Here is a 25,933-nt window from a genome sequence, read left to right as displayed (position 1 = left end):
AATAGTAAACATGACACTTTTACCAATCAATTGGACATTTGCATGCTAAGGATAGAGATGACAAACATGTAACCAAGCTTTGATTGCAGACACACAGCAGTCAATTGTTTAGTCTTTCTAACTCAGTCCAGAAGTTTGTAATCCTCTCACACACAGTTTATGAACGTGTTCTGGGCTACCATGAATTAAAGGAACCAACCTTGTGTTGTAGCCACACATTTACAAAGCATTTGTTAATATTTTAGCATTTTCTTTGAGTAACCATATACAGTATGCATCAAAACAACTACCTACTTCCAAAATCAGCCTGTTTTTAGATGCTTTACGGTCAGTGTATCTTTTGGTCATTGGATTTTCATTTTAGAAACAGATATTGAAAAATGAAAAACGAGTTGTTTTCTGATTTTTGTTTTCAAGAGTTTACACTTAGCTGATAATCAATAAAGCGTATTTGGCATGCTGTCCCGGGAGAGAGCCCTGAGCTCGTAATATCCTCAAGCCCGGGGCTCCCTCCCGTTAGAAGGGCGAGAGGGGAGTTCGAGCTCAGGTAGGTCTCGAGAACTCCCCTGCTTGTCGCCGCGAGAGAAGTGTAAACTAGGGTTGTTTTAGGTGATAATTTGTTTAGTCGATTGACTATGTTTTATGTTTTTGGACGGTGGGAGGAAACCGGGGGACCCGGGGGAAACCCACACGAACACGGGGAGAACGTGTAAACTCCGCAGAGAAACACCAACCAGTCCGATAGGAGGTTGGACCAGCGGTGTTCTTGCTGTGAGGCCACAGCGCTAGCCGCTGGGCCACTGTGTCGCCACATCGGAAAAAGGGTGGGAAATAGGGGTGGAAGGGGGGGAAGCTTCAAGACGAAGATAGCTGGAGTGAAAAACTCTGGTTATTTATAATGCTTCCGTAATAATCTAATGGGTCAGATTACGGAGCTAATGAGTAGCCAGCTGTGTTGATCATAAGCACGTGATCCTCTTGAAATTAGTTTATAAATAAACCACTTAAAATAAAAAAACGAAAATTTAAATTTAATGCATTTTTTGATTTTCGTTTTTGAATTTTGAAAAACAGAAAAGCAAAATACAAAATTGATTTGATTTTCATTTTTTATTTCGAATAACAAAAACTAAAATCACCAGAAAACAAAAAAATAAAGACTTGTTTTATTATATTACGAAACCAGATAGGCCAACTCATTCTCGGTGACACAATGCTGTGGTTGGGTTGTGATTGCAAATTGAATAGCCGGGGGGGGATGTTGGGGCTGGGGTTGATTGAGCAAGAGCGCCACTTCAGTCAATGAGGGCAAAGGGGCAGTGGCTCTAGCCACTGGGCCACCCCCCTGTGCACGGCCCTGCTGAACACTTTCCTGAAAAGAAAGTTTTAATATTGTTAAAACCATAATACTTCCACTTCCCGAAGTTTGACCGCAAATCTTTTTAAGAGAGGGTGGCATTAATGCAGTTGTTCGTTACGCACATTTCAATAAGCCATAGTATTTTAAAATAAAAATTAACAATTAATTTTAGCTGAAAGGACGCATGCTGCACATACACCCTGATAAGCATCTTTTAAAGTGTCTTTTATAAACGGACTATCACCAAAGCTTACGAATGAGTTGTGTGTGTGCGTCACCGTTATCCCCCCACTACAGTGGGTCTATCCAAAATTTCATATAGCCATGTGCAAATACAGCAGCAGATTTTTAATTCATAAATTGAAGCTAAAATAGCCTACTGCTATTTTAAACGAATGTCCAATGTTACGGTCACTCCTGAAGTGGAAGTGATTTTAACAATAAACTTTATTTTCAGAAATTTGTTCAGCAATGCAAATAATGCATTTATCGTCAATTAAGTTGTTTCATATAACCGGCTTCAAGAAGGAAAATATGTATTAACAAAATCCTGTTATCACAATAAATAAAATACCTTTTATAACATTTATTAAGTGGAAAAATAATAGCCTATAGTAGGCTAGCAGGTCAGCATTGCGTCATCGTGAATGAGTCTGCCTATCTGGTTTTGGAATATAAAAAACAAGTCTTCATTCTTTTTTTGTTTACTGGTGATTTTATTTTTGTTATTCGAAATAAAAAATGAAAATCAAATCAATTTTGTATTTTGCTTTTCCGTTTTTCACCATGAAAAAGAAAAACGAGCCATTTATTTATTTATTTTTGTTTTAAAATTCAAAAACGAAAATCAAAAAACGCATTAAATTTCAATTTTCGTTTTTTTATTTTAAAACGAAAATCAGAAAACGACTCGTTTTTCTGTTTCATATTTCTGTTTTTAAAATGAAAATCCAATGACCTAAAGATACACTGACCCTTTACTCACAGCTACAATATCAGGAGCGTTTAGGGAACACACACATACACAGACACACACCTGACCTCGGTTTTTGAAACTGAAATGTGCTGAAGCCTGAATATAGCATAATATGCTAGCAGATATTTAAGAAGCATTGTGAGTGAACATCTGTAAAGCAATGCTAGAGTCAGTCATTGATGCAGGAATTTTATGCAGATGCACTCCCCTACAACATGATGAATTATTTCCTATTGCAATCATATTATCGCAATATCTGTGGAGCCGTAAGCATTACTATTGATTATTACTGACCTTTAATGAGCCCTTTCTCCTGCAGCGTCTGCAGTGGCGGTCGTCTGAGGATCAGCTTCTTCAATCGGCTCTTCACACGCTTGTGTTCAGAGTTCTCCAGGTTTGAGGTGGATCGAGGAACTGCGGATATGAGGATGTGAAAGAAGACTTAATCTGAATGAAGTAAGCTAATTTCAGCTATTTTAGACTTCTGGTTTATTTCTCAATGGGTAAATGACTAAGAATAATAAGCAGCAGTAAACGGTAGGGCTGCACAATTAATCGAAAAAAGGTCACGATCTCTATTCGATCTGAATCCAGCATTTCTATGATTCAGCCAATTATATTTTCAAGTTCAGGAGGGAAGCGTAAACACAGTCGCACAAGTAACGACAGGACAAATTTAAAGTTTATACAAATCCACCGTTCCAAGTCTATACAAAATTTAGCGTTTTGACCAAATGTAGACCTACACAAAGGTCTAATATTATTGTTTATCTAACATGTTTAAGAAATAACAATAATAATAGCCTACTCGTCTTAACCTTTATTTTACATCTACAGAATCAGGAGGAAATCGTGATCTTTATCTTAAGCCAAAATAAAAATCGTGATTCTCACTTTAGCCAGAATCGTGCAGCCCTAGTGAACGGTCAAACTATGTGCTCTACAGACAACTGTGTTTATGGCGAAACATATAGTATAGACATCCAGTTGACGTCAGAATTATTCGCCCTCCTGTTAATTATATTTTCTTATATTTCATTAAATATATTTCCTGTTATTTAGATTTTCACAGTATTTCCTCTAATATTTGTTCTTCTGGAGAAAGTCTTATTTGCTTTATTTCAGCTAGAATTAAAGCAGTTCTTAATTCTTTTAAACCCATTTTAAGGTCAAAATTATTAGCCCCCCAATATTAGTTTTGGATTGTCTCCAAAACAAACCACTGTTATACAATGACTTGCCTATTTACACTAACTTTACCCTAATTAACCTAGTGATACATAAAAAAATACATAAAGTATGTTTTTTTACATTGAACATTTTGAGGGATTACGTTTGACTGCCTATGTGTAAGAAACAGTATCATTTCTCCAAAGTAATGCAGATTATAAGTGCTAGGCACATCAGGTCTGATTGCCTATGTGTGCAATACAGTATCATGTCTCCAAACTAATGCATATTGTCAGTTCCAAGCACGGCTGTCCCAGATAGCATCTGAATGTGGGCCACTTTAGGCAGTTATGCGGCACTGGTGGTATTTCTTCGGCCCAGACAAAATGAATGTGAGCCTGAAGTGGCCCAACTGTGCAATGGCAAAGGGGGGCCAAAGATTCAAATTCATATATGGGCTATTTAAGGCAAAGGTTTGACACTTGTGGCAAAATGTAATCTAAATGTGAGCCTAATGTGACCCATGTGGAAATGGTAGATTTGATGGAGGACAAATGTGGGTCACAGTTGGCAAAACTGAGCCGTAGTCATTTAAGGGTAGTCAGGGTCAAAACTTAAAGCGGCTCACACGTGTAGGTGCAAATGTGGCCCAGTTATCTTAAAACATATATGGGCCACTTCTGGCAAATATATTCAGCACAGTAAACTCTGGCTAATACAGCTGTTAACCTATAGTGGCCCAGAGAAGATGTGGCAAATGTGGCTCAGTTATCCTAAAACATATATGGGCCACTTCTGGCAAATATTCGGCACAGTAAACTCTGGCTAATACAGCTGTTAGCCTATAGTGGCCCAGATATGATATGGCAAATGTGGCCCAGTTATTCTAAAACATATATGGCCCACTTCTGGCAAATATTTGGCACAGTTAGCTCTGGCCAATGTCGCTGTGAGCCTTAAGCGGGCCCAGAGAAGATGTGGCAAATGTGGCCCAGTTAACATATGTGGACCACATAGACTAAAGTCACCATCATGGAGAAAAGTGTTTGCTTTAGTTGGGCTGATACCCCTGAACCTCTTAATATACATTTTCTTTTGGGCTGCTGTAACTTTTAAGAACTTTGCTTGAAAAGTTTATTCATTACAGAAAATAAGCCAAGTAAAAACAATAAAATGAAGTGAGGCACAACCTGTGATGAAATAATATAATTCACTGATGTTCACCAATGTTTAATCCAGTATTTAAAGTAACGTAATAACATGCTTGCACATGCCACAGAATTATAAAAGTTTATAAGCTAAAGAAATTCTATGGTTCAACTTCTATTCACAGAGACATCAATAATCAGCGTATGAACCTCAACAACGGTGACAATTAACAAAATGAATAACACTTACAAACATGACAAACAGGAGACTAAAAGAGACTAAATCAACAACGTCAACAGAAACAGCAGATGAAAACTGGAGAATCAATAAGTTATATAATGTATTCAAACTGCAATGCATGCTGGGATTTTTGTACTTTGCCACACCCAGCAAGTGTAAGTGTAGGCCAGATCTGGACCAGAATAAAAGCAAATTTTGGCCCAGAATAGGGTCAGTTCTGGTTCATTTGTTTAAATTCTGGCTAATATGTGGTATTGTTTAGGCTTATTTGTGGCCCAGATCTGACAAACAGAAGCGGACCACCATAGAGCCATCATTCCATTCAGTATGTGGTCCAGATTTAAGTGTCTGGTGTGGGCCGGATCTGGGCTAGAATAAAAGCAAACTGTGGCCCAGAATAGGGTCAGTTCTGGTTCATTTGGTTGAATTCTGGCTGATATGTGATATTGCTATGGCTTATTTGTGGCCCAGATCTGACAAACAGGAGTGGACAGCCCAAGTGCCATCATTCCATGCGGTATGTGGGCTGGATGTAAGTGTCTGGTGTGGGCCAGATTTGAGCCACATGAATTTTGCTAGCTGGGGTGTCTTTTGTCTAACAAATGGCCAGGTAATACTTTCAGGCCAGGCCCGGAAAACAAGAAACTAAGGGTGTACTCACACTATATACAGTTTCCTTGAAAACTGCCCTGAAAAATAACAGTTGCCCAAAGCACGCTTGTCCCCCCTCCCGTCTCCCCCGAGAGCCCACACTCACATTGCATTCGAGCCTGAGCATGCTTCCATCATCTATGATGCGCTGTGTTCAGTAAGAAGCTCTCTCGCTTAACACAGTGGAGATTTCTTTAGGTAAATCATTTAAGTGGTTTGAGATGCGGCGACACGCAGTCAAATATTTCACCGAAGAGATCAGCCACTGTTGACGCTCATAAACAATTATTTTGCTACAGGTGCAGTGAGAGGTTTGCGTCTTTAATAAACTACGACAGTTCGCATTCATTGAACAGTAAGAATATGAAACAGTCCCTTAAAAGTCACGTCTCCTCCTTAGTTTTGGGCTCAGGTGCACTTTGAACCCACACTACAAGCGTACCATACCAAAGCCCAAGTGAACCATGCTCTGACACACCTCTTCCAAGCAGGCCAGGGCCGGCCATCTTAACCGTGCATGAGCCCGATTCAGAGCACTCACACTTCTCAAACAATCCGGGAAACGGGCCTGGGCACGGTTCAGATAGCATAGTGTGAGTGCACCCTTAAACCTCTAATGGCAGTTTGTGTTTCTACTAATAAGCTCTGCTCACTAAAGTGTGTATTTAACTGAGTGCCAGCTGCAGTAGTCGAGATTTTTTTAATGAACGACACCGCAATGGCGAGTTCTCATTAAAGGATTCTGCTTTGAAAATACCCGAAATTTCTACTTTAATTCACAACACTAGTTAAGCCTTTAAATGTCACTTTAAGCTGAATAAATACTAGTATCTTGAAAAATATCTACACTGTAAAACCCAAAAAGTTAAGGTAACTCAGGTAAATTTGTAGAAATTGATTGCAACAAACCATTTAATTTCAAAAGCTCATCCTAATGAGTACTGTGAACTTAATCCATTTGAGTAAATGAAGCAATTTGAGCACAGAAAAACCTAATAAATTAAGAGAACTCAAACCAACTGAGTACTGTAAAACCCAATAGGTTAAGGCAACTCAAACCGTTTGAGAAAACCGATAGCAGCAAACTATTTGAGTTAAAAAACTAATCTATATGAGTACTGTGAACTTACCCTATATAAGTTGAAGTAATGAGGTATTTAATTAACTTATTAGATTAGATTCAACTTTATTGTCATTACACATGTACAAGTACAAGGCAACGAAATGCAGTTTCGGTCTAACCAGCAGTGCAATAGCAGCAAGTGCAGGATACAGGTATAAGTTATAAAGTGCAGTTATAGAAAAACTATGGTGATATTTACAGATGGATGTACTATCAACATTATATACAGGTTGTATTAGCTATGAACAGATTTACAATAAATGAAAATATGTACAGGATACTATTAATAATCAGAAGTGTGATAGATAAACAATTACAAATGTATATGTACAGTGGGTGTGTACATGATTACAAATGTCCATGTGCAGTGGGTATGTACAGTTCAGATAAGTGAATCAGTGTAATGTAGTGCAATGAATATGTGCACATTTTAAATGTGCAAATGTTAAATAGTGCAGTGATTGTGAGGAGTATAAGTTAGAGGAGTGTGGGGGGTGTATTAGGGGGGCAAAAGAGTCAGTGAGGGGCAGAGTTCAAGAGGGAGACAGCTCTGGGGAAAAAGCTGTTCCTCAGTCTGCTGGTTTTTGTCCAGCGGAGCCTGAAGCGCCTGCCGGAAGGCAGGAGTGAAAACAGTCTGTGAGCAGGGTGAGAGGTGTCCTTAAGAATACTGCGTGCCCGGCGCAGACAGTGTTTCTTCTGGATGTCCTCTATGGCTGGCAGTGTAGTCCCTGTGATGCATTGGGCAGTTTTCACCACCCGCTGCAGTGCCTTACGCTCCTTATTACCTTCAACACTGAGTTCAAAACTCTTTTCAAATGAGTAGAATTAACTTTCAGTCAATTTTGAGTTAACTACACTCATTTCATTTGATAAAGTTGACTGTTGGGTTTTACAGCGTAGTCAAATAGAAATACTAATTCTAAATAGAAATGTGTTAAAACTATCATGAAATGAGATTAAATGAGATTAAAACTATCATGATTAGAAATGTGTTGAAGAAATCTGCTCTCTGATAAACAGAATCTGGGGAAAGAATATACAGGAGAGTGAATAATTCTGACTTCAACTGTATATAATAAGAAAACTGAAGTTTTCATTGAGCTGTTTTTATGGCTTAAAGTCTGATAAAGGCCTGTTCACACAAAGCAAAATAACTAATATTTTGGGACTGGGATCATTGTGATCACTTTCAGAATCCTTTTTCCAGCTAATAAATGATTAAACGCCGAGAGACAGTCAGAATCTATTGAAATATAAAGGGTTTGTGCAATTTAAAGCTACAGATGAAGCTCTGCTTGAAGTAATGCCCTCTTTTCAAAGATTTTATAAAAATATAATGACTGTCTTAAAAATAATTGGTTATACCATGGGGAATGATGATAAAAGATGCATGGAAGTTTTGCAAGCCAGGCTAGCAAATTAAAGTATAAAAATAAAAGTACCTCAGATATCCAGTGTTAGTTTCAGGGCTTTCTGTTTCCACCTTAAACTGCTTGTTTTTATTCCTCTACACCAGTGGTGCTCAACCCTGTTCCTGGAGATCCACCTTCCTGCAAAGTTCAGCTCCAACCCTGATCAAACACACCTGAACCAGTTAATTAGGACCTGAACAGCACTTGATAATTACAGGCAGGTGTGTTTGATATGGGTTGCAACTGAAATCTGCAGGAAGGTCGATCTCCAGGAACAGGGTTGGTCACCCCTGCTCTACACTGACTGCGATTTGCTAAATTCACTGTTTGATTAGATGCATTACACAAGCTGGATTCACTGGTCAGATAAACTAAAAACGCAGCACACTGACGACAGATCATTATCATTAATCAGTGTAGATGCATATATATTTATTGTTATGTTTATATTTATAGTTATAATGCTTGGTCCCTCACAGCAAGAACGTCACTGGTTCTAGTTCTTTAACAGGCCGGCTGTCGATTCTCTGCGAAGTTAGCATGTCCTTCCCGTGCTCACGTGGGTTTGCCCCGGGTTCTCCGGTTTCCTCCCTCATTCCAAAAACATGCACTATAAGTGAATTGATCAGTCTAAATTTAGCACTACAGACAAACTCTCATCCAGCAGCATCTCTCTTTATAGCAATTATTTTCTGTCATCAGCTCTTATCAAAAAAAAGGGGGAGTTCTCGAGACCTACCTGAGCTCAAAGCTCCCCTCTTGCCCTGCAAACAGGAGGGAGCCCAGGGCTCAAGGATATTTTGAGCTCAGGGCTCTCTCCCAGGACACCATGCCAAACCTGCTTATAATCAATCATCAGCTAAGTGTGAACTCTTGAAAGTACTGTAAAGTTTTCTAACTGGTATATGACATGATCTAGTGGATCTCTGTCATCATTACTGTGCGTGTTCGTGATTTCAGCAGACGTGGCTTTGGAAGGCAGGGGAGGTAATGTGTTTCAAAGATATTATGCTGACAGATCACCTACTGCATCTTTAAAGGGCACATAGTTTACCTCTTTTTTATGATGTAATATTAATATGATGGTTCTTCTGAGTGTGCCAGTTTAGCTTCAGTTTAAAACACAATTCAGATTTGTTTATTATAATGTGTTAAAAAGTGTCATGTTGGGGGCGTGTCCACAGTTCGCTGATTTAGGGGTGTGTTGCTTCACATGTAAATTAGTTTCGGCTTCCCGCCCAATGTAACAAGGGGGCGGAGCCATGAGCTCACCCGCTCTGTGTTTGAGGAGCAGGAGTGAGAGGATTCGCATTCAGTCGTACATATACGACTCTGACACAGACCAAGCAGAGAGTACAAAATCATTTGTGTCTTTGTACAGTTTTACAGCCAACTGTGTGCTAGTTTCAAGTGCCGAGCTTGTACACAGAAACTAATAACCACGCACACTGAATTAACTTTGACTGAGGCACCGGATGCACCGCTCGAAGCCGCGACACGGCACACCAGACACTCTCTGTGGCGCGGCAGAAACATGAAGTGTCCCGAATCGTCGCGCCACGCATTTTATAATTCTAAACATAGATTTCTGCAGCGGTCCGCAGCGCCCAGCCGTCGACTTGAGTGTACCCTGATAGAAACCGATGTTTAGAATTCTAAAACGCATGCTAGTTAAGATCACAGGGAGCTTCTGGGATCGAGAGAAATGCAAACGGCTGAAGAATAAGGTAGACTCAATGAGAAGTACACATGTTTGCAAACCTACCTAAAGATACAACCAATAATTCCGATTAGAGCGATAATGTGGAGAATATTGATCTTGTGTTGAGCCCAATGAGCCTTGCATCTAAAAATAGAGCTAGCGTGTTCCTTTAGTGATATCGCTTCAACTCACGCTGAAAATGGCAGACGTGAATCAACAAACTGAGGATATGATGACGCGCCTGTCAATCAATATTGGTGGGCAGGGGACCGCTCTCCACTCCTACGGTTTGAAAACCGCTCCAATTGGTCCACCGTTTTTTATGTTGTTAAACTGAAAAACAAGCACTGGGTGTGTTTATTTCACCCCAATATGACGGTCTATACACCATACATGCACATATGTCTGTCCAAACAGCTTGAAAAGTAGATTTTTTACCATAGGTGCCCTTTAAGGCATACAATACTCCTTTAAGAATAGAAGTCAAAAAGTTTCCAATGACTTTCGCTCTTATGTGAACGAATTATTAAGTCAGTTCTGCGATCTGAAACACAGACGTCAGCATTTTAAAGCTTCCGTCAATTTACACCTGTGGTAACTTATGGTGTAAACCCTGGTCTCACGGTTCGGGTTCGATTATCATCTCATCGATTCAGTTTAATTCGATATCTTCATGCATCACGTTGCATTGACGATGTTTTCCATACACAGTTTTATATTTTCTTCACAGCACAGAAATTCTAAAATGTATAAATATATTTATATAATATTTGTAATACAATTTTGTTCTTTAATACAAACAGTCAGATATATAAACTGTGCCTATGAACAACACAAGCATTTATAGCAAATAAACAAATACAGATATCCTGCTCGCTTTCTGAGCCTTGTCTACCAAGTTCTCTTCTTTGATTGGTCACGCGCTCAACAGAAAGGGCTGTGATTGGCTCTTACGCGCTGGCACTCTTCACAGATCACAGCTGATCCACGGTTGACACGTGGCAAAATGAAGAGCAGGAGGAGGGGGCTGTTGAGGGCGATCGCAAAGTGAAGAGCAGGGGTGGTGGGGTGGGTGTTTGCCACAAAGTGAAGACCGGGGGGAGAGGGGGCAGTTGGGTGCGATCGCAAAGTGAAGAGCGGGGTGTGGTGGGATTGGTCGATTGAGCAAGAGGGGCACCTCAACCAATGAGGGCAAAGAGGCAGTGGCTCTAGCCACCGAGCAACCCCCCTGTGCATGGCCCTGCAGTGAAGGCCTGTCCAGCAAACACACACACACACACTGAAATTGTGCACAGCTTCTGCGTTTTTAAGTAGTTATAGCTTTGTAAATACTCGCGCTCGCCTCCCTCGCCATAGTAAGCTGCGGCAACATAAATGACGTCAGTACATAATAACCGGTTATGATTATTACTGAACCGATACCGAATTGTCCGCGTCTGAATTGCGGTGCACCGAAGAAACAATTAATTTTGACACCCCTAGTAACAGTAACTTACATATATACAGTAGTCAACTTTTAAAGTGGATCAAAATATTTTTCGAGATAAGACAAGAATGGGTGGAAACTTTCTTTAACGATTGTGTTTTCAAGCAGTTTATCCAAAATCTACACACTTTCAGTCCTTGAAGGCACTAGATTTACATTCAAGATTTTGAAGTACTTCCAGCACCAGTACAAACCCTGGGTCAGACTTACGTGACGCCTTGATTCCTCCTCGCATCTCGTCCTCGTCTCCGCTGTGATCCAACAACTCGACAGACCCGGCTCTCCTCAGAGAATACAGCAGCACATTATCCAGAGGATTCTCTTTATCCTGCACAGCGCACCAGCAAACATTCCAGAAAACACATTTAGCATCTGACTTTTCATTGATCAAAATGCCAGTAAAAATGGTTGCTAGGCAGTTGTTAAGGTGTTGTTTGTGGTTACTATACTGTTGCTTGGGTGCTTTGAATGGTTTCTAGGTGGTTGCTAGTGTTGCAATGTGGTTGTTTGGGTGATCTAGGTAGTTGCTAGGCTGTTGTGGGATATTGCTAGACTGTTGCTGTAGCTAAGGTGTTCTGAGTGGTTACTAGGCTGTTGATATGGTGTTGTATGTGGTTACTAAGCTGTTGCCTGGGTGTTTTGAGTGTTTTCTAGGTGGTTGCTAAGGTGTTGCAGTGTGGTGGCTGGAGTAATTCAGGTGATTGCTAGACTGTTCTGGGCCATTGCTAGGCTGTTGCTGTAGCTAAGGTGTTCTGGGTGGTTGCTAATGTGTTGTAGGTGGTTACTATGCAGTTGCTTGGGTTCTTTGAATGGTTTCTAGGTGGTTGCTAAAGTGTTGCAATGTGGTTGTTTGGGTGATCTAGGTAGTTGCTAGGCTGTTGTGGGATATTGCTAGACTGTTGCTGTAGCTAAGGTGTTCTGGGTGGTTACTAGGCTGTTGATATGGTGTTGTATGTGGTTACTAAGCTGTTGCCTGGGTGTTTTGAGTGTTTTCTAGGTGGTTGCTAAGGTGTTGCAGTGTGATTGCTGGAGTAATCCAGGTGGTTGACTGTTCTGGGCCATTGCAAGGCTGTTGCTGTAGCTAAGGTGTTCTGGGTGGTTGCTAATGTGTTGTAGGTGGTTACTATGCAGTTGCTTGGGTTCTTTGAATGGTTTCTAGGTGGTTGCTAAAGTGTTGCAATGTGGTTGTTTGGGTGATCTAGGTAGTTGCTAGGCTGTTGTGGGATATTGCTAGACTGTTGCTGTAGCTAAGGTGTTCTGAGTGGTTACTAGGCTGTTGATATGGTGTTGTATGTGGTTACTAAGCTGTTGCCTGGGTGTTTTGAGTTTGTCTGAGTGGGTTTGTGTGTATTGTAAGTATGCATGTGTGTGTATTGTGTGTGTGTGTGTGTGTGTGTGTGTGTGTGTGTGTGTGTGTGTATATATTGTGAGTTTATGTTTTTGTGCATGTGTATTGGGAGTTTGTCTGAGTGGGTTTGTGTGTATTGTATATGTATTGTGTGTTTGTGTTTGTTTTTGAGCCTCACCAGTCTGTCGATGACGCTCTGGATGGTTCTGTACCATTCTCTAATGAGGGAGTCCGTCTCCGACTGCAGCAAGAACTCATTTCCTGTAATCGTCCTCAACTACGTGACCATAAAACACACACAAAACTTCTTCCATATTCAACATTTAAATTTATAACAGAGGAAGTAAAGGAGGAACTGCATGCTGAATGTTACCACAACACACACACACACACACACACACACACACAGTAACATACAACCACTTCATTATTGATACAGTATCTGAAGCTTTCTTTAATTTTAGTTTCCTTGCTCATTACGTGACTCTCTGGAATACTTGATTCTGATTGGTCGATCCTGACATTACAAACGTAATCAATTTAATCCAGGTTCAACTGGATAATACAAATATAATCTACATTACAATACAACAATATATGTATATGTATATATATATATGACACTGGACAAGAAGACCAGTCACAAGTGAAATTGAGATTTACACCACACCTACATGTTGATTAAATAAGCCTTCAACTGATTTCTGCTGTGTTTGGATAGTGCAGTATTTGCTAGAGATTCAACTATTTCAATATTTAAAGTCCGAATTAAGGGGGTGGCATGGTGGCTCAGTGGTTAGCACTGTGGCCTCACAGCAAGAAGGTTGCTGGTTCGAGTCCCGGCTGGACCAGTTGGCGTTTCTGTGTGTGTTTGCATGTTCTCCCAGTGTTGGCGTGGGTTTCCTCCGGGTGCTCCGGTTTCCCCCACAGTCCAAACACATGCGCTATAGGGGAATTGATGAACTAAATTGGCCGTAGTGTATGAGTGTGTGAATGAGTGTGAGGGTGTTTTCCAGTACTAGGTTGCAGCTTGAACTGCATATATACATATCAGATCAGTGTTTTGTGTCTAATAGCTAGTTTTGAGGCCAGTAGCTGTGCAATAATCAGGATAATGTACATCCAGCCGGTTGCTATTGCCTTTAGTCGTCTACAACAGCTGCTGATATTCCTGTCAGGTTTTATTCGGTGATAACCTCCGGCTGGATGTACATTATCTCATACACATATGAGCTTATTTGAAGTCTCATTTCTCCATCTTTTGTGTCTCTTGGTCACCTTAAAGACGTTTTTTTTTGCTGGACAGATCATTGGCCCACTGAAGCTGAGCTCCTCTCAGATCCACGCTGCTCTCTGGACGACTGTTCCCCGGTTTCTGCATATAAACACACATTAAAACACACACATTCAATTGAAGTTACAATTATTAGCCCTTCTGAATTATTAGCAACAATTCATCTGTCTTTCTCTAGCGCTTTTACAATGTAGATTGTGTCACAGCAGCTGAACACAGAAGTTCTAGTAAATGTAAACTGTGTCAGTCCAGTTTTCAGAGTAGAAGTTCAGTTCAGTTCAGTGGGGTTTAATTTTCACTGCTGAAAATCCAAACACTGAAGAGCAAATCCATCCATGCACAGCTCCACAAGTCTCAAACCAAGCAAGCCAGTTGCGACAGTGGAGGAACAAACATCACCAATTGACCAAAGTGAAGGAAAAAACTTAAGAGAAACCAGGCTCAGTTGGGCACGACCATTTCGTCTCTGGCCGAACTTCTTGTGCAGAGCCACAGTCTAGGCACCGGAGGCTGGAAAACGCTGGACGTCCACTGTGAAGAAGCAGCAGGTGTGAATAGGTCACCGGTGGGTAATCATGCTGGCCTACGAAATCAATGCAGAGACTCGTCTGTCACTGGGGCCTTTCAGGAATCAGTCTCTCCACTCCTCATGACCACCACAGCATCATCTCAGGATACGGCCTGGTCCAGGATTATGGAGACCTCTAGAAGTCCTCTATGGTTGGCATCATCTCTTCGTATCTGTTGATCCATGAGGTCTATAGCCTCCCTGTCTATATTTTCCCCCAATTTCTGTTTATTGTTAAGATTTTTTTTTCAATACATTTCTAATCATAATAGTGTTAATAACTCATCTCTAATAACTGATTTATTTTCTCTTTGTCATGATGACAGTAAATAATATTAGACTAGATATTCTTCAAGTCACTTCTATACAGCTTAAAGTGACATTTAAAGGCTTAACTAGGTTAATTAGGGTAAAGTTAGGGAAATTAGGCAAGTCACTGTATAACAGTGGTTTGTTCTGGAGACAATCCAAAACTAATATTGCTTAAGGGGGCTAATAATATTGACCTTAAAATGGCTTAAATACAATTAAAAACTGCTTTAATTTTTTGCCGAAATAAAACAATTAAGACTTTCTCCACAGGATAAAATATAATAGGAAATACTGTGAAAAAATCCTGAATCTGTTACACATCATATGGGAAATATTTGATAAAGAAATTCACAGGACGGCCAATAATTCTGACTTCAGCTGTATATTTGAATATACAAATGATGTTTGATGTTCCCTGTTATTCTCACCCAGCTCTCAGGATTCTGGCTTTTCGGGTCTTTGAAGAACACCAGACTGTTTCCCACCAGAACCACCCACGATGGGTTCCAGTTTTTCCTGAAAACACACACGATAATGTGAAGGACGTCATTTTTGCTTAAGGTATGATAATAATGAACATTAATGTATAATAGTGAACATTCTGTCATTCAAAATCATGATTCATGTTTTAATATGATTTATTCCATAGCCTAAAATACACTCACCGGCCACTTTATTAGGTACACCTGCCAATTGCTTGTTAACACAGATTTCTAATCAGCCAATCACATGGCAGCAGCTCAACACATTTAGGCATGTAGACATGGTCAAGACGATCTGCTGCAGTTCAAAGCGAGCATCAGAATGGGGAAGAAAGGGGATTTAAGTGACTTTAAACGTGGCATGGTTGTTGCTGCCAGACGGGCTGCTCTGAGTATTTCAGAAACTGCTGATCTACTGGGATTTTCACGCGCAACCATCTCTAGGGTTTACAGAGAATGGTCTGACAAAGAGGAAATATCCAGTGAGCGGCAGTTCTGTGGGCGCAAATGCCTTGTTGATGCCAGAGGTCAGAGGAGAATGGCCAGACTGGTTCCAGCTGATAGAAAGGCAACAGTAACTCAAATAAGCACTCGTTACAACCGAGGTCTGCAGAAGAGCATCTCTGAACACACAACACGTCCAACCTTGAGGCGGATGGGCTACAGCAGCAGAAGACCACACCGGGTGCCGCTCCTGTCAGCTAAGAACAGGAAACTGAGGCTACAATTCACACAGGCTCACCAAAACTGGACAATAGAAGATTGGAGAAACGTTGCCTGGTCTGATGAGTCTCCATTTCTGCTGCCACATTCGGATGCTCGGGGCAGAATTTGGCCTCAACAACATGAAAGCATGGATCCATCCTGCCTTGTATCAGCGGTTCAGGCTGGTGATGGTGGTGTAATGGTATGGGGGAGATTTTCTTGACACACTTTGGGTCCATTAGTACCAATTGAGCATGGTGTCAACACCACAGCCTACCTGAGTATTGTTGCTGACCATGTCCATCCCTTTATGACCACAGTGTCTCCATCTTCTGATGGCTACTTCCAGCAGGATAACGCACCATGTCATAAAGCACCAATCATCTCATACTGGTTTGTTGAACATGACAATGAGTTCACTGTACTCAAATGGCCTCCACAGTCACCAGAGCTCAATCCAATAGAGCACCTTTGGGATGTGGTGGAACGGGAGATTGGCATCATGTATGTGCAGCCGACAAATCTGCAGCAACTGTGTGATGCTGTCATGTCAATATGGAGCAATATCACCTCATTGAATCTACGACACAAAGGATTAAGGCAGTTTTGAAGGCAAAATGGGTCCAACCCAGTACTAGTGAGGTGTACCTAATAAAGTGGCCGGTGAGTAAATAAAGTACACACCACTGAACTGCTTCAAGTTTTTAGCATTTCTAAACTTCACTATGTGTAGGTGTTTTTTTGCTGATAACATGGAAATCATGTCAATGTACCAGAATACACCACATTTCTTCTGCACTGTACTGTATCTCTGCACTCCATCTCGCCTTAAGACGCTGTTTTTCTGTAGAAATGGACTAATTCTGGCTCTAATCTCCAACCATCTGTGGTGACTCTTATTATTACAATCAAGAGTGTGTTTAAGGTCAAGGTGTGTGTGTATGTGCGCAAGAATGAGGTAGTGAGGGTGTGTGAAAGAGAAAGTGTGTGTGTATGCGAGAGAGAAAAAGTTCAAGAGTGTGTGAGGGTCTGTGTGTGTGAGACAAAAATCGTGTGTGTGTGTGTGTGTGTGTGTGTGTGTGAGGGTATATGTGTGTGAGAGTATGTGTGTGTGCATGTCTATGTTCATCTGCATGTGCATGTGTGTGTGTGTATATGTGTCTGTGTGCATGTGTGTGGGTGTGTGTGCATGTGTGTGTACCTGCAAGTGCATGTGTATGTGTATGTGTGTCTGTGCATGTGTGTGCGTGCATGTGTGTGTACCTGCAAGTGCATGTGTATGTGTATATGTCTGTGTGTATGTGTCTGTGTGCCTGCGTATAAGTGTATAAGTGTGTATGTGTGTAGATAAGCTCACCTCAGTTTCCTGCCTCCTTCTGCTATCTTGGTTTTGTTGAGCAGGCCGGCCTTCTCCAGTTCCTGCACACACACACACACGCACACACACACACAATGGGTCAATGTTGGTCTTTAGTGTAAACCAGTGGTGTCTAAACTCGGTCCTGGAGGGCCGGTGTCCTGCAAAGTTTAATTCCAATCCCAATCAGACACACCTGGGCCAGCTAATCAAACTCTTCCTAGGCCTTCTAGAAACATCCTTGCAGGTGTGTTGAGGCAAGTTGGGGCTTAAATCTGCAGGACACCGGCCCACCAGGACAGAGTTTGGCCACCCCTGATGTAAATGCTTCACAGTGACCATCATCACAGCTGATCTGGATTGAACCCTTTGTGTGAATGGCTGTTTATGGATTCATTAACCCATGTGTACTGTTTAAATTGACTCCCCTTTGGTTATGTTGGTGTCTGTTTTTGCCCCATTGACCTGCATTGACTTTTAGCTTAGCTTAGCATAGATCATTGAATCAGATTAGACCGTTAGCATCTCGCTCAAACATGAATTTTCCTATTTAAAGTTGCTGTTTTCTAGGCTGATATGTCTGAACTATACTCTTATTCTGCATTAATAATCAAGAAATCAATATTATAAAATAATGTTGTGTTGTTTTTAAATGCAAGGAAGAAAAGATTACAATTGTTATTTTGCTAAATATACTTAAACATTTATATTTTACTCTTAATTGTTTTTTTATATAAATAAATGCAAGATATAAGTAAAAAAATAATATTTAAAATTATTTGAATAAACAATATCTTTTTAAATTTATTTATTTACCTAGAAAACTTTAATGCTATTCATTCATTCATTCATTTTCTTTTCGGCTTACTCCCTTTATTAATCAGCGGTCGCCACAGCGGAATGAACCGCCAACCTATCCAGCACATGTTTTACGCAGCGGATGCCCTTCCAGCTGCAACCCATCGCTGGGAAACATCCATACACACTCATTCACACACATACAATACAAACAATTTAGCCTACCCAAATTTAGCCTATCTATACTGCGTGTCTTTGGATTTGTGGGGGAAAGAGGAGCACCCGGACGAAATCCACGCCAACACAGGGAGAACATGCAAACTCCACACAGAAACACCAACTGACCCAGCCGGGGTTTGAGGCGAACGTGCTACCCACTGTGCCACCGTGCAGCTACTTTTTAATTAATTTATTTATTTTACCTAGACAACTTTAATGCTTAAATATTTGTATTTTGCTCATATGCAATCTTTTTTTTATAAATAAATAGATAAACGCAGTAAAAATCTAACTACAAAAATGATTTTACACAAAAAAAACATACTTGAAAGGTAATAATTATTGTAAAAATATTTTTGGTGCAAGATTTTATTTAAATATATTAAATTGTTACATCTTTATTTAATTTGCCTGTAAAATGGCAGAATTAAGTTGAGAATGAAGTCAACTAAAATAGTCATCAGGAAAAAATAAAGTAAATGATCAGGAAACGTTCATTCTGGAAGTGAACTGATCCTTTTTATACAAACATATTTCTCTGAGCAGTAATGATCTACTTAAACCTTTAATTCCCAGAGGATCACATGCTTATGATTGTTCTCAGCTGGTCCCGCATCAGCTCATGCTTGATTATCCAATCAGATGATTCCTAACTATAAATAACCAGAGTTCTCTTATCTCAATATCTTCGTCTTGAAGAATCCCCCCTTTACCCACCCCTACTCCCCCTCCTTTCCAGATGGGCAGCACAGCGGCCCAGTGATTAGCACTGTTGCCTCACAGCAAGAATGTTTCCTATTAGATAAAAGTCCCTTCTAAACCAGATGACATTTCTGTGTGGAGTTTGCTCGTTCTCCCTATACTCGGATGAGTTCTCCGGTTTCCTCCCACAGTCCAAAAAAAATGCAACCTAAAGAAATTGAACATACCAAAGTGATATCATAGCCAAGCTCTTAGCAAGTACACCTCTCCTCAGCCATCCTATATCTGCCATTAGCCAGAAATAAGGTGGGGGGAGTTCATCAAGATCTACCTGAGCTCAAACTCCACTCTCGCTCTGCAAATGGGAGGGAGCCCAGGACTCGAGGATCTCAGGGCTCTCTCTTGGGACGGCATGCCAAACAAACTTTATAGTCAATCATCAGCTAAGTGTGAACTCTTGAAATTAAATAGAAATATGACACCTTTGCTTTTCGCTTTAGTTATCGAACCCCTAGCAGAAATCATCAGACAAAACCGAAATTTCCACGGTATTTTAATAGGAGGGGAAGATCATCGTACCTCACTTTATGCAGATGATGTGCTCATATTTATGTCCAAACCAGAGCAGTCTATTCCAGCATTGCTGGAATGCATCTCACACTACAGTAGTTTATCTGGTTACAGAATAAATCTTTCCAAATCCATAGCTTTACCCTTAAACACCCCTTCTTTGGAACATATAAAATTAATTTCCCCATTCAAATTATCAGAAACTGGCTTTAGATATCTAGGAATCCATGTCACATCTTCACTTAAAGACCTTGTTAAACATAATTATACACCTCTTATAGAAAAACTCAAACTTAATCTGAAAACATGGTGTTCACTCCCAATCTCATTTCTAGGAAGAATAAATGTAATAAAAATGAATGTACTTCCTAAATTCTTATATTTATTCCAGTCCATACCGAGCTACTTAGCAAATTCATTTTTCAAAGATCTTAATAAACACATCTCAAAGTTTATCTGGAACAATAAAAGACCGCGTATTAAAATTTCTAAATTAATGAAGCCTAAAGACAGGGGTGGAATAGGCTTGCCAAATCTCCAGTTGTATTATTGGGCAGCCCAAATAAAAAACATGATTAGCTGGTGTAATGAGAGGACTAACTCTATTTGGTTTAAAATGGAAGAAACAGCTTGCTCCCCTTTACCAATTAAATATTTACCATTTGTTAAGAATTATATTAAACTAAAAAAGATTTCTGAACATTTTGTCATATCAAATACTCTTAGAACTTGGAAAGATGTAAAGACACATATAGGAATCTCCACCCCTTTCTCCCTGTTCTCCCCACTTTCTTTCAATCCTGATATGCCTTTAACATTGCAAAACACTGTTTTTTCAGCATGGCGGGAACTGGGCATCTCTCAAATATCTTGCTTACTTTCAGAAGGCACCATAAAATCTTTCCAACAGATTGTAGATCAATATAACGTTCCAAAATCCAATTTTTATAAATATCTACAATTACGACATTTTTTAAAACCAAAGTTGGACAAAGGAGAGCTGAGATCCAAAACAACAGAGATTGAATATTTTTTACTGAATTCAGCTTGTTTAAAAGGATTAATAACAAGGATTTATGACACTTTGTCTAACAATTGCACTTCTGCCTGGCTAGGACTTAAAGATGTTTGGGAGAAGGATATTGGTCAAACTATTGAAGAAAATGACTGGAAAATTGTATGTGATAATATATATCCGAAGTGTACCTCTCTTGGGATCCATGAGCTTAATTTTAAATTTTTTAATAGGATCTACTTTACTCCAATACGTATTAAGAAAATGTTTGCCAATGCCACAGACCTGTGTTTTAAATGTAAAAAAGATAAAGGTACATTCATTCATAGTTTTTGGGACTGTGACAAAATTTTGCCATTCTGGAAGAAAATACATAAGGTACTGGAAAATATTCTTAAGCTTAATTTTGACATGACCCCAGCTCTGTACTTATTGAATCTTAATGCAAATAATCTGTTTAAAAAAGATGCATTCCAGTTATTTATTGTATCGGTATATTTAGCTAAAAAATGTATTTTGCTACTCTGGTCTGCATCACAAGCTCCATCTTTTAAAATGTGGATATCACAGATTGCTACATGGCTACCATTAGAAAAACTTACCTATGACAAACATGAAAAATCTGATAGATTTTGGTCAATTTGGTCTCCCCTTTGGGAGTACATAAAAGAGCTCTCTTAAGTTAATACAACATCCTTGACATTCATTTACACTCTTTGTTATAACCTACACTTAAAGACTACTCTAAGATGATGTAATTGTACTTTTAATTATTCTTCACCTATTTATTTATATATTTTTTTTACATTAATTTCTCTGTTACTTTCACTCTCAAGACTGTACATTCTCTTTAATGTTAAAACATTTTGATGTTAATGTTTTGTGAATATGGGCATACAATAAAAAAAAAAAAAAAAAAAAAAAATAGAAATATGAAGGGAAGTATAAAAGGTGAAGTGTGATGGATTAAATGAGCTCACCGGCGTCACTCCTTCACTGTCGGGTGAGCTGTCTGATGACGGCGGCTCCACCACCAGCCTGTAGTCCGACTGCATGGAAAATATGACACAGTGTGCTAAATATTACAAATACATGCTTTATTAATGCCTGACATGATTTAGATTCCTCTTTTCTGTGCTACTGTACCTTTAAATAACCACTGCCATGAAGCAATGTTGGCGTGGGTTTCCCCAAGAGTCCAAACACATGCACTATAGGGGAACTGATGAACTAAATTAGCCGTAGTGTATGAGTGTGTGTGTGAATGAGTGTGTATGGGTGTTTCCCAGTACTGGGTTACAGCTGGAAAGACATCCGCTGCGTGAAACATATGATAGAATAGTAGGCGGTTCATTCCACTGTGGCGACCCCTGATGAATAAGGGACTAACTGAAGATGAATGAATGACTAAAGATGATGTGTGTGTCTGAGTTTCTCTTACCTTTCCGTTTGCAGGTGTTCTCTGTGACGGCAGCATCATGGAGTAGGAGTGGCTCATGTGAGATACACCCCCTGACAAGGCGGAGTTTCTACAGGGCGTGTCATCAAACATGGTGGAGGCGGAGCTTAGTGCATCAGAGGAGACCGCACGCTGCATACTCTGTGCGCACACACACACTTCAGGTAAGACATTCAATTATACGTGATGTATACAGTGATCAGCATGAAAATGAGCACATCCCTTTAGAAAATGAACATTTCTATCCATTTCTCAGTGAATATGGTCAATAATATTTGATGCATTTAAAGAATTAATCAGTTATATCCATTAAAATAAGAGTTTGCTCATCGAACATCTTTAGAAACTGAAAGAAAACACATTTAAATACTAACAAGTGCAGGTTATTACCAAGAAAACAATGAAGATCAAGCTAAATGGAATTATTTTTTCCTGTTTACTCAAATTTTCCTTAATATTTTCCCCAACATACTAATTTGTGTGCAGTCATTTTTGGACTGTGATCTTCAGTTATTTGTGTTGGATTAGTTGATCAGTTTTGTCTTCGCTACTAACTAATCTAATATATATGCACAGATATATCACTGTAAAGTAGAATATGTGTGTAAAAGAGAGATCTGTGAGGACTCAACTCCTGACCAGCACTGGATATATAGTTGAAGTCATAAGTATTAGCCCTGTGTTTATTTATTCCCCAATTTCTGTTTAACGGAGAGCAGATTTCTCCAACACATTTCTGCACATAATAGTGTTAATAACTCATCTCTAATAACTGATTTATTTTCTCTTTGTCATGATGACAGTAAATAATATTAGACTAGATATTCTTCAAGACACTTCTATACAGCTTAAAGTCACATTTAAAGGCTTAACTAGGTTAATTAGGTTAACTAGGCAGGTTAGGGTAATTAGGCAAGTTATTGTATAATGATGGTTTGTTCTGGAGACTATTGAAAACAAATATAGCTTAAAGGGGCTAATAATATTGACCTTAAAATGGTGTTTAAACTATTAAAAACTGCTTTTATTCTAGCTGAAATAAAACAATTAAGACTTTCTCCAGAAGAAAAAATATTATCAGACATACTGTGAAAATTTCCTGATGGATGGATGGATGGATGGATAGGCAGATGGATGGATGGATAGGCAGATAGATAGATGGATGGATGGATAGGCAGATAGATAGATGGATGGATGGATAGACAGATAGATAGATGGATGGATGGATAGGCAGACAGATAGATGGATGGATAGGCAGATAGATAAATCGATAGATGGATAGACAGACAGGCAGGCAGGCAGGCAGGCAGGCAGGCAGGCAGGCAGGCAGGCAGGCAGGCAGGCAGGCAGACAGACAGACAGACAGACAGACAGACAGATAGATAGATAGATAGATAGATAGATAGATAGATAGATAGATAGATAGATAGATAGATAGATATTTCACAGACTTATTTCTCTAGATATTATTTCTTATTCATTATATTATTTCAAACCACTAAAATGTCAATAAAAGTCTCTTTGTTCAACTGTAGAGTTGACTTATCACCATCAAAAGTCCACAGAGCAGAGATCAACATCCCATAATGCAGTTCACCACAACAAATACACAGAAAACAAATCACAAAATTCGACAACTGTTCTTTAACCGATATTTGTTACAGTGTAGACTAGAAGACATTCAATCCAATCTCTCCTCTAGCATTACGCCCGTCTCTCCTGATTCCAGTACTGTTCTTTTTAATTATCCATCCTCAAAGCACTCAACTCAATTAGCAATCTGGTTTACTGTAGTATCTGCTCAAAATCAGCTTATCAGACAGCCTCAAACCCCCGCAGAGGCCTGTGATTCCTCCATATGCTGCGGATTATGCTGGATCACATGCAAACAGCCAAAAACATTCAACAACATAAACCCAGGCACTCACTTTCATATACATTGCTTCTTTACTCTGTTCTGCTTTACTTTAGTTAAGAAAAACACAAACTTTAAATTATTGCATAGCGATTATATTGACGCATAAAAAATATTGTCATTTTTCATCATTTATATATTTTGCCAGGAAAAATCTACTAATAAATATACTTAAATGTTTGTGTTTATATATTTTATATACAAATAAACATCAGATATAAGTGAAATTTTAACATGATTTACAAAAAAAAAGACAATTTACAAAAAATGTAAAGAAAAATAAGATGTATTTACTTATTATTTATTCATTTGTTTTACCTGTACAATGGCAGAAATACAAATATAAATAAATAAATAATTACACATACATTAAAAATACAATTTGTATAGTGAATATATTGAAAGAAAGGTTAAAATGCTTCAGTTATTAAGATTGATTTGTGGGTTTTTAATGTAAATGCAGAGCTGCATTAATAATGTAAACACATCAATAACTTCTATATGAATCAGAGCTGGGCGATATGATCACAATCATTTTTTTCATGTCAGTCAATATCGATAATTATCACGATGAATGTCAAATCTTTATATCTATTAATTTTACAGGATTTTCAGCATGCCAATCGCTTTGTGCAGCTGATTTAACACATTTTGTGAAATGTTTCAGCTGTCTGACAATAATAAAATAATAAACAAAAGAATTTTAATTCAGCATTTACTGTTCAAGCTTTCAACAACAAAAGACATTACCTTCAGGATATTATTGATCAACATCAGAAAAAATATAAAACAAGTTTGGAAGAAATAAAAGGCTGAGTTAATGGTGACAGTTTTGGATGAACTCTCCTTTTAATAGGGAGCATGGTGAATTTAGGGTGAAATATCCTTGCTAACTATGCTATCCTATGCTAACGATTAATTGATGATCGATTGATTGTCAATAATCCTTTAATCGATAGACTTTATCGAGGACTGATTAAGCGTGGACATTTAAAGGGTAAGTTATGCTTTGCGCTGTGAGACGCGTCCATGCATTACATTATCAAGTGTGTGCAGATATCGCATATTGCGGGACGCATAAAAAACCCTGTTATGCACAGATCTCCGTTATATCCGTGGGTGTTTCAACCAATTTTATCTGACAGACTGGCATGAATAGGCCTTTTTACACTCTCATTTTGTAAATCCTGCATCACGGCGAGACATGCGGTGAGCATCTCCGTTCTCACAACGAGTTTCTGAGCTCTCTCATCCTTCAGGTCGAGTTCATTCTTCTGAGGTAATCTAAGAATACTATCAGTGCTGCGAATAGTTAATAAAGACTGTCCAGCTCATGCTGCTTCACAGCCCGCGCTTCCTTAATGAATTAAACTGAAACCGTGAAAACAGTTTAATGGATTGTTTTGGCGCTAAAGCATATACAGGGTTTCTACAGATATCATAATGTCAAATTTAGGGCTGCAACAATGAATCGATTAAATCAATAAAAATTGATTACTAAAAGTGTTGGCAACGAATTTCATAATCGATTATAATTTCAATGAATTTGTTGTGTCGCGCGACACGGAGACGTTTGATTATTAAAACAATTTAGTTCAGCGCGGAGCGGAGTGAACACGGTCTCTCTCCATCTCTCGCGCACTGACACAGAGTTCAGTGCCTTAGATGAGCAGGAAGGGAGTTCAACACCTGGGTAAAACACTACAGAATCCTACTTTTGTTCTGTTTTGAAGTGAGGACCGTAAAGTCTCTTTTTACTCGTTATCCGGCTTGACAAGTTAGCGTTAGCTCGTTTACCTTTAGAGTGGCAACTGAGAAAATCAAACTGAGCTTTGGCGCGGTGTCTAGTGCTGAGGCAGAGAGAGCTTGCAATGAGCAGAGCTCCCACTAATGCCCCATTCACACGAGGTGTCAGCTTCA

At 39.3% G+C, this 25,933-nt stretch overlaps 1 protein-coding gene across 1 annotated transcript in view; it reads right to left on the bottom strand.

The window, feature by feature from the left end:
- Window positions 1-25,933, bottom strand: part of arhgap9 (Rho GTPase activating protein 9) — a 102,902-nt gene that overhangs the window by 14,268 nt on the left and 62,701 nt on the right. The window contains 9 exon segments of the mRNA XM_056460674.1: window positions 2,631-2,750; window positions 11,480-11,597; window positions 12,796-12,894; window positions 13,896-13,913; window positions 13,915-13,992; window positions 15,220-15,307; window positions 17,336-17,397; window positions 21,620-21,688; window positions 22,081-22,239. Of these exon segments, the coding sequence (XP_056316649.1) occupies window positions 2,631-2,750; window positions 11,480-11,597; window positions 12,796-12,894; window positions 13,896-13,913; window positions 13,915-13,992; window positions 15,220-15,307; window positions 17,336-17,397; window positions 21,620-21,688; window positions 22,081-22,239 (811 nt within the window).

The sequence above is a fragment of the Danio aesculapii genome, chromosome 6, assembly GCF_903798145.1.
Source record: "Danio aesculapii chromosome 6, fDanAes4.1, whole genome shotgun sequence".
Classification (NCBI taxonomy): Eukaryota; Metazoa; Chordata; class Actinopteri; order Cypriniformes; family Danionidae; genus Danio; species Danio aesculapii.
The sequence above is the reverse complement of the archived record's forward strand: the minus strand, read 5'-3'. Positions and strand labels throughout refer to the sequence as shown.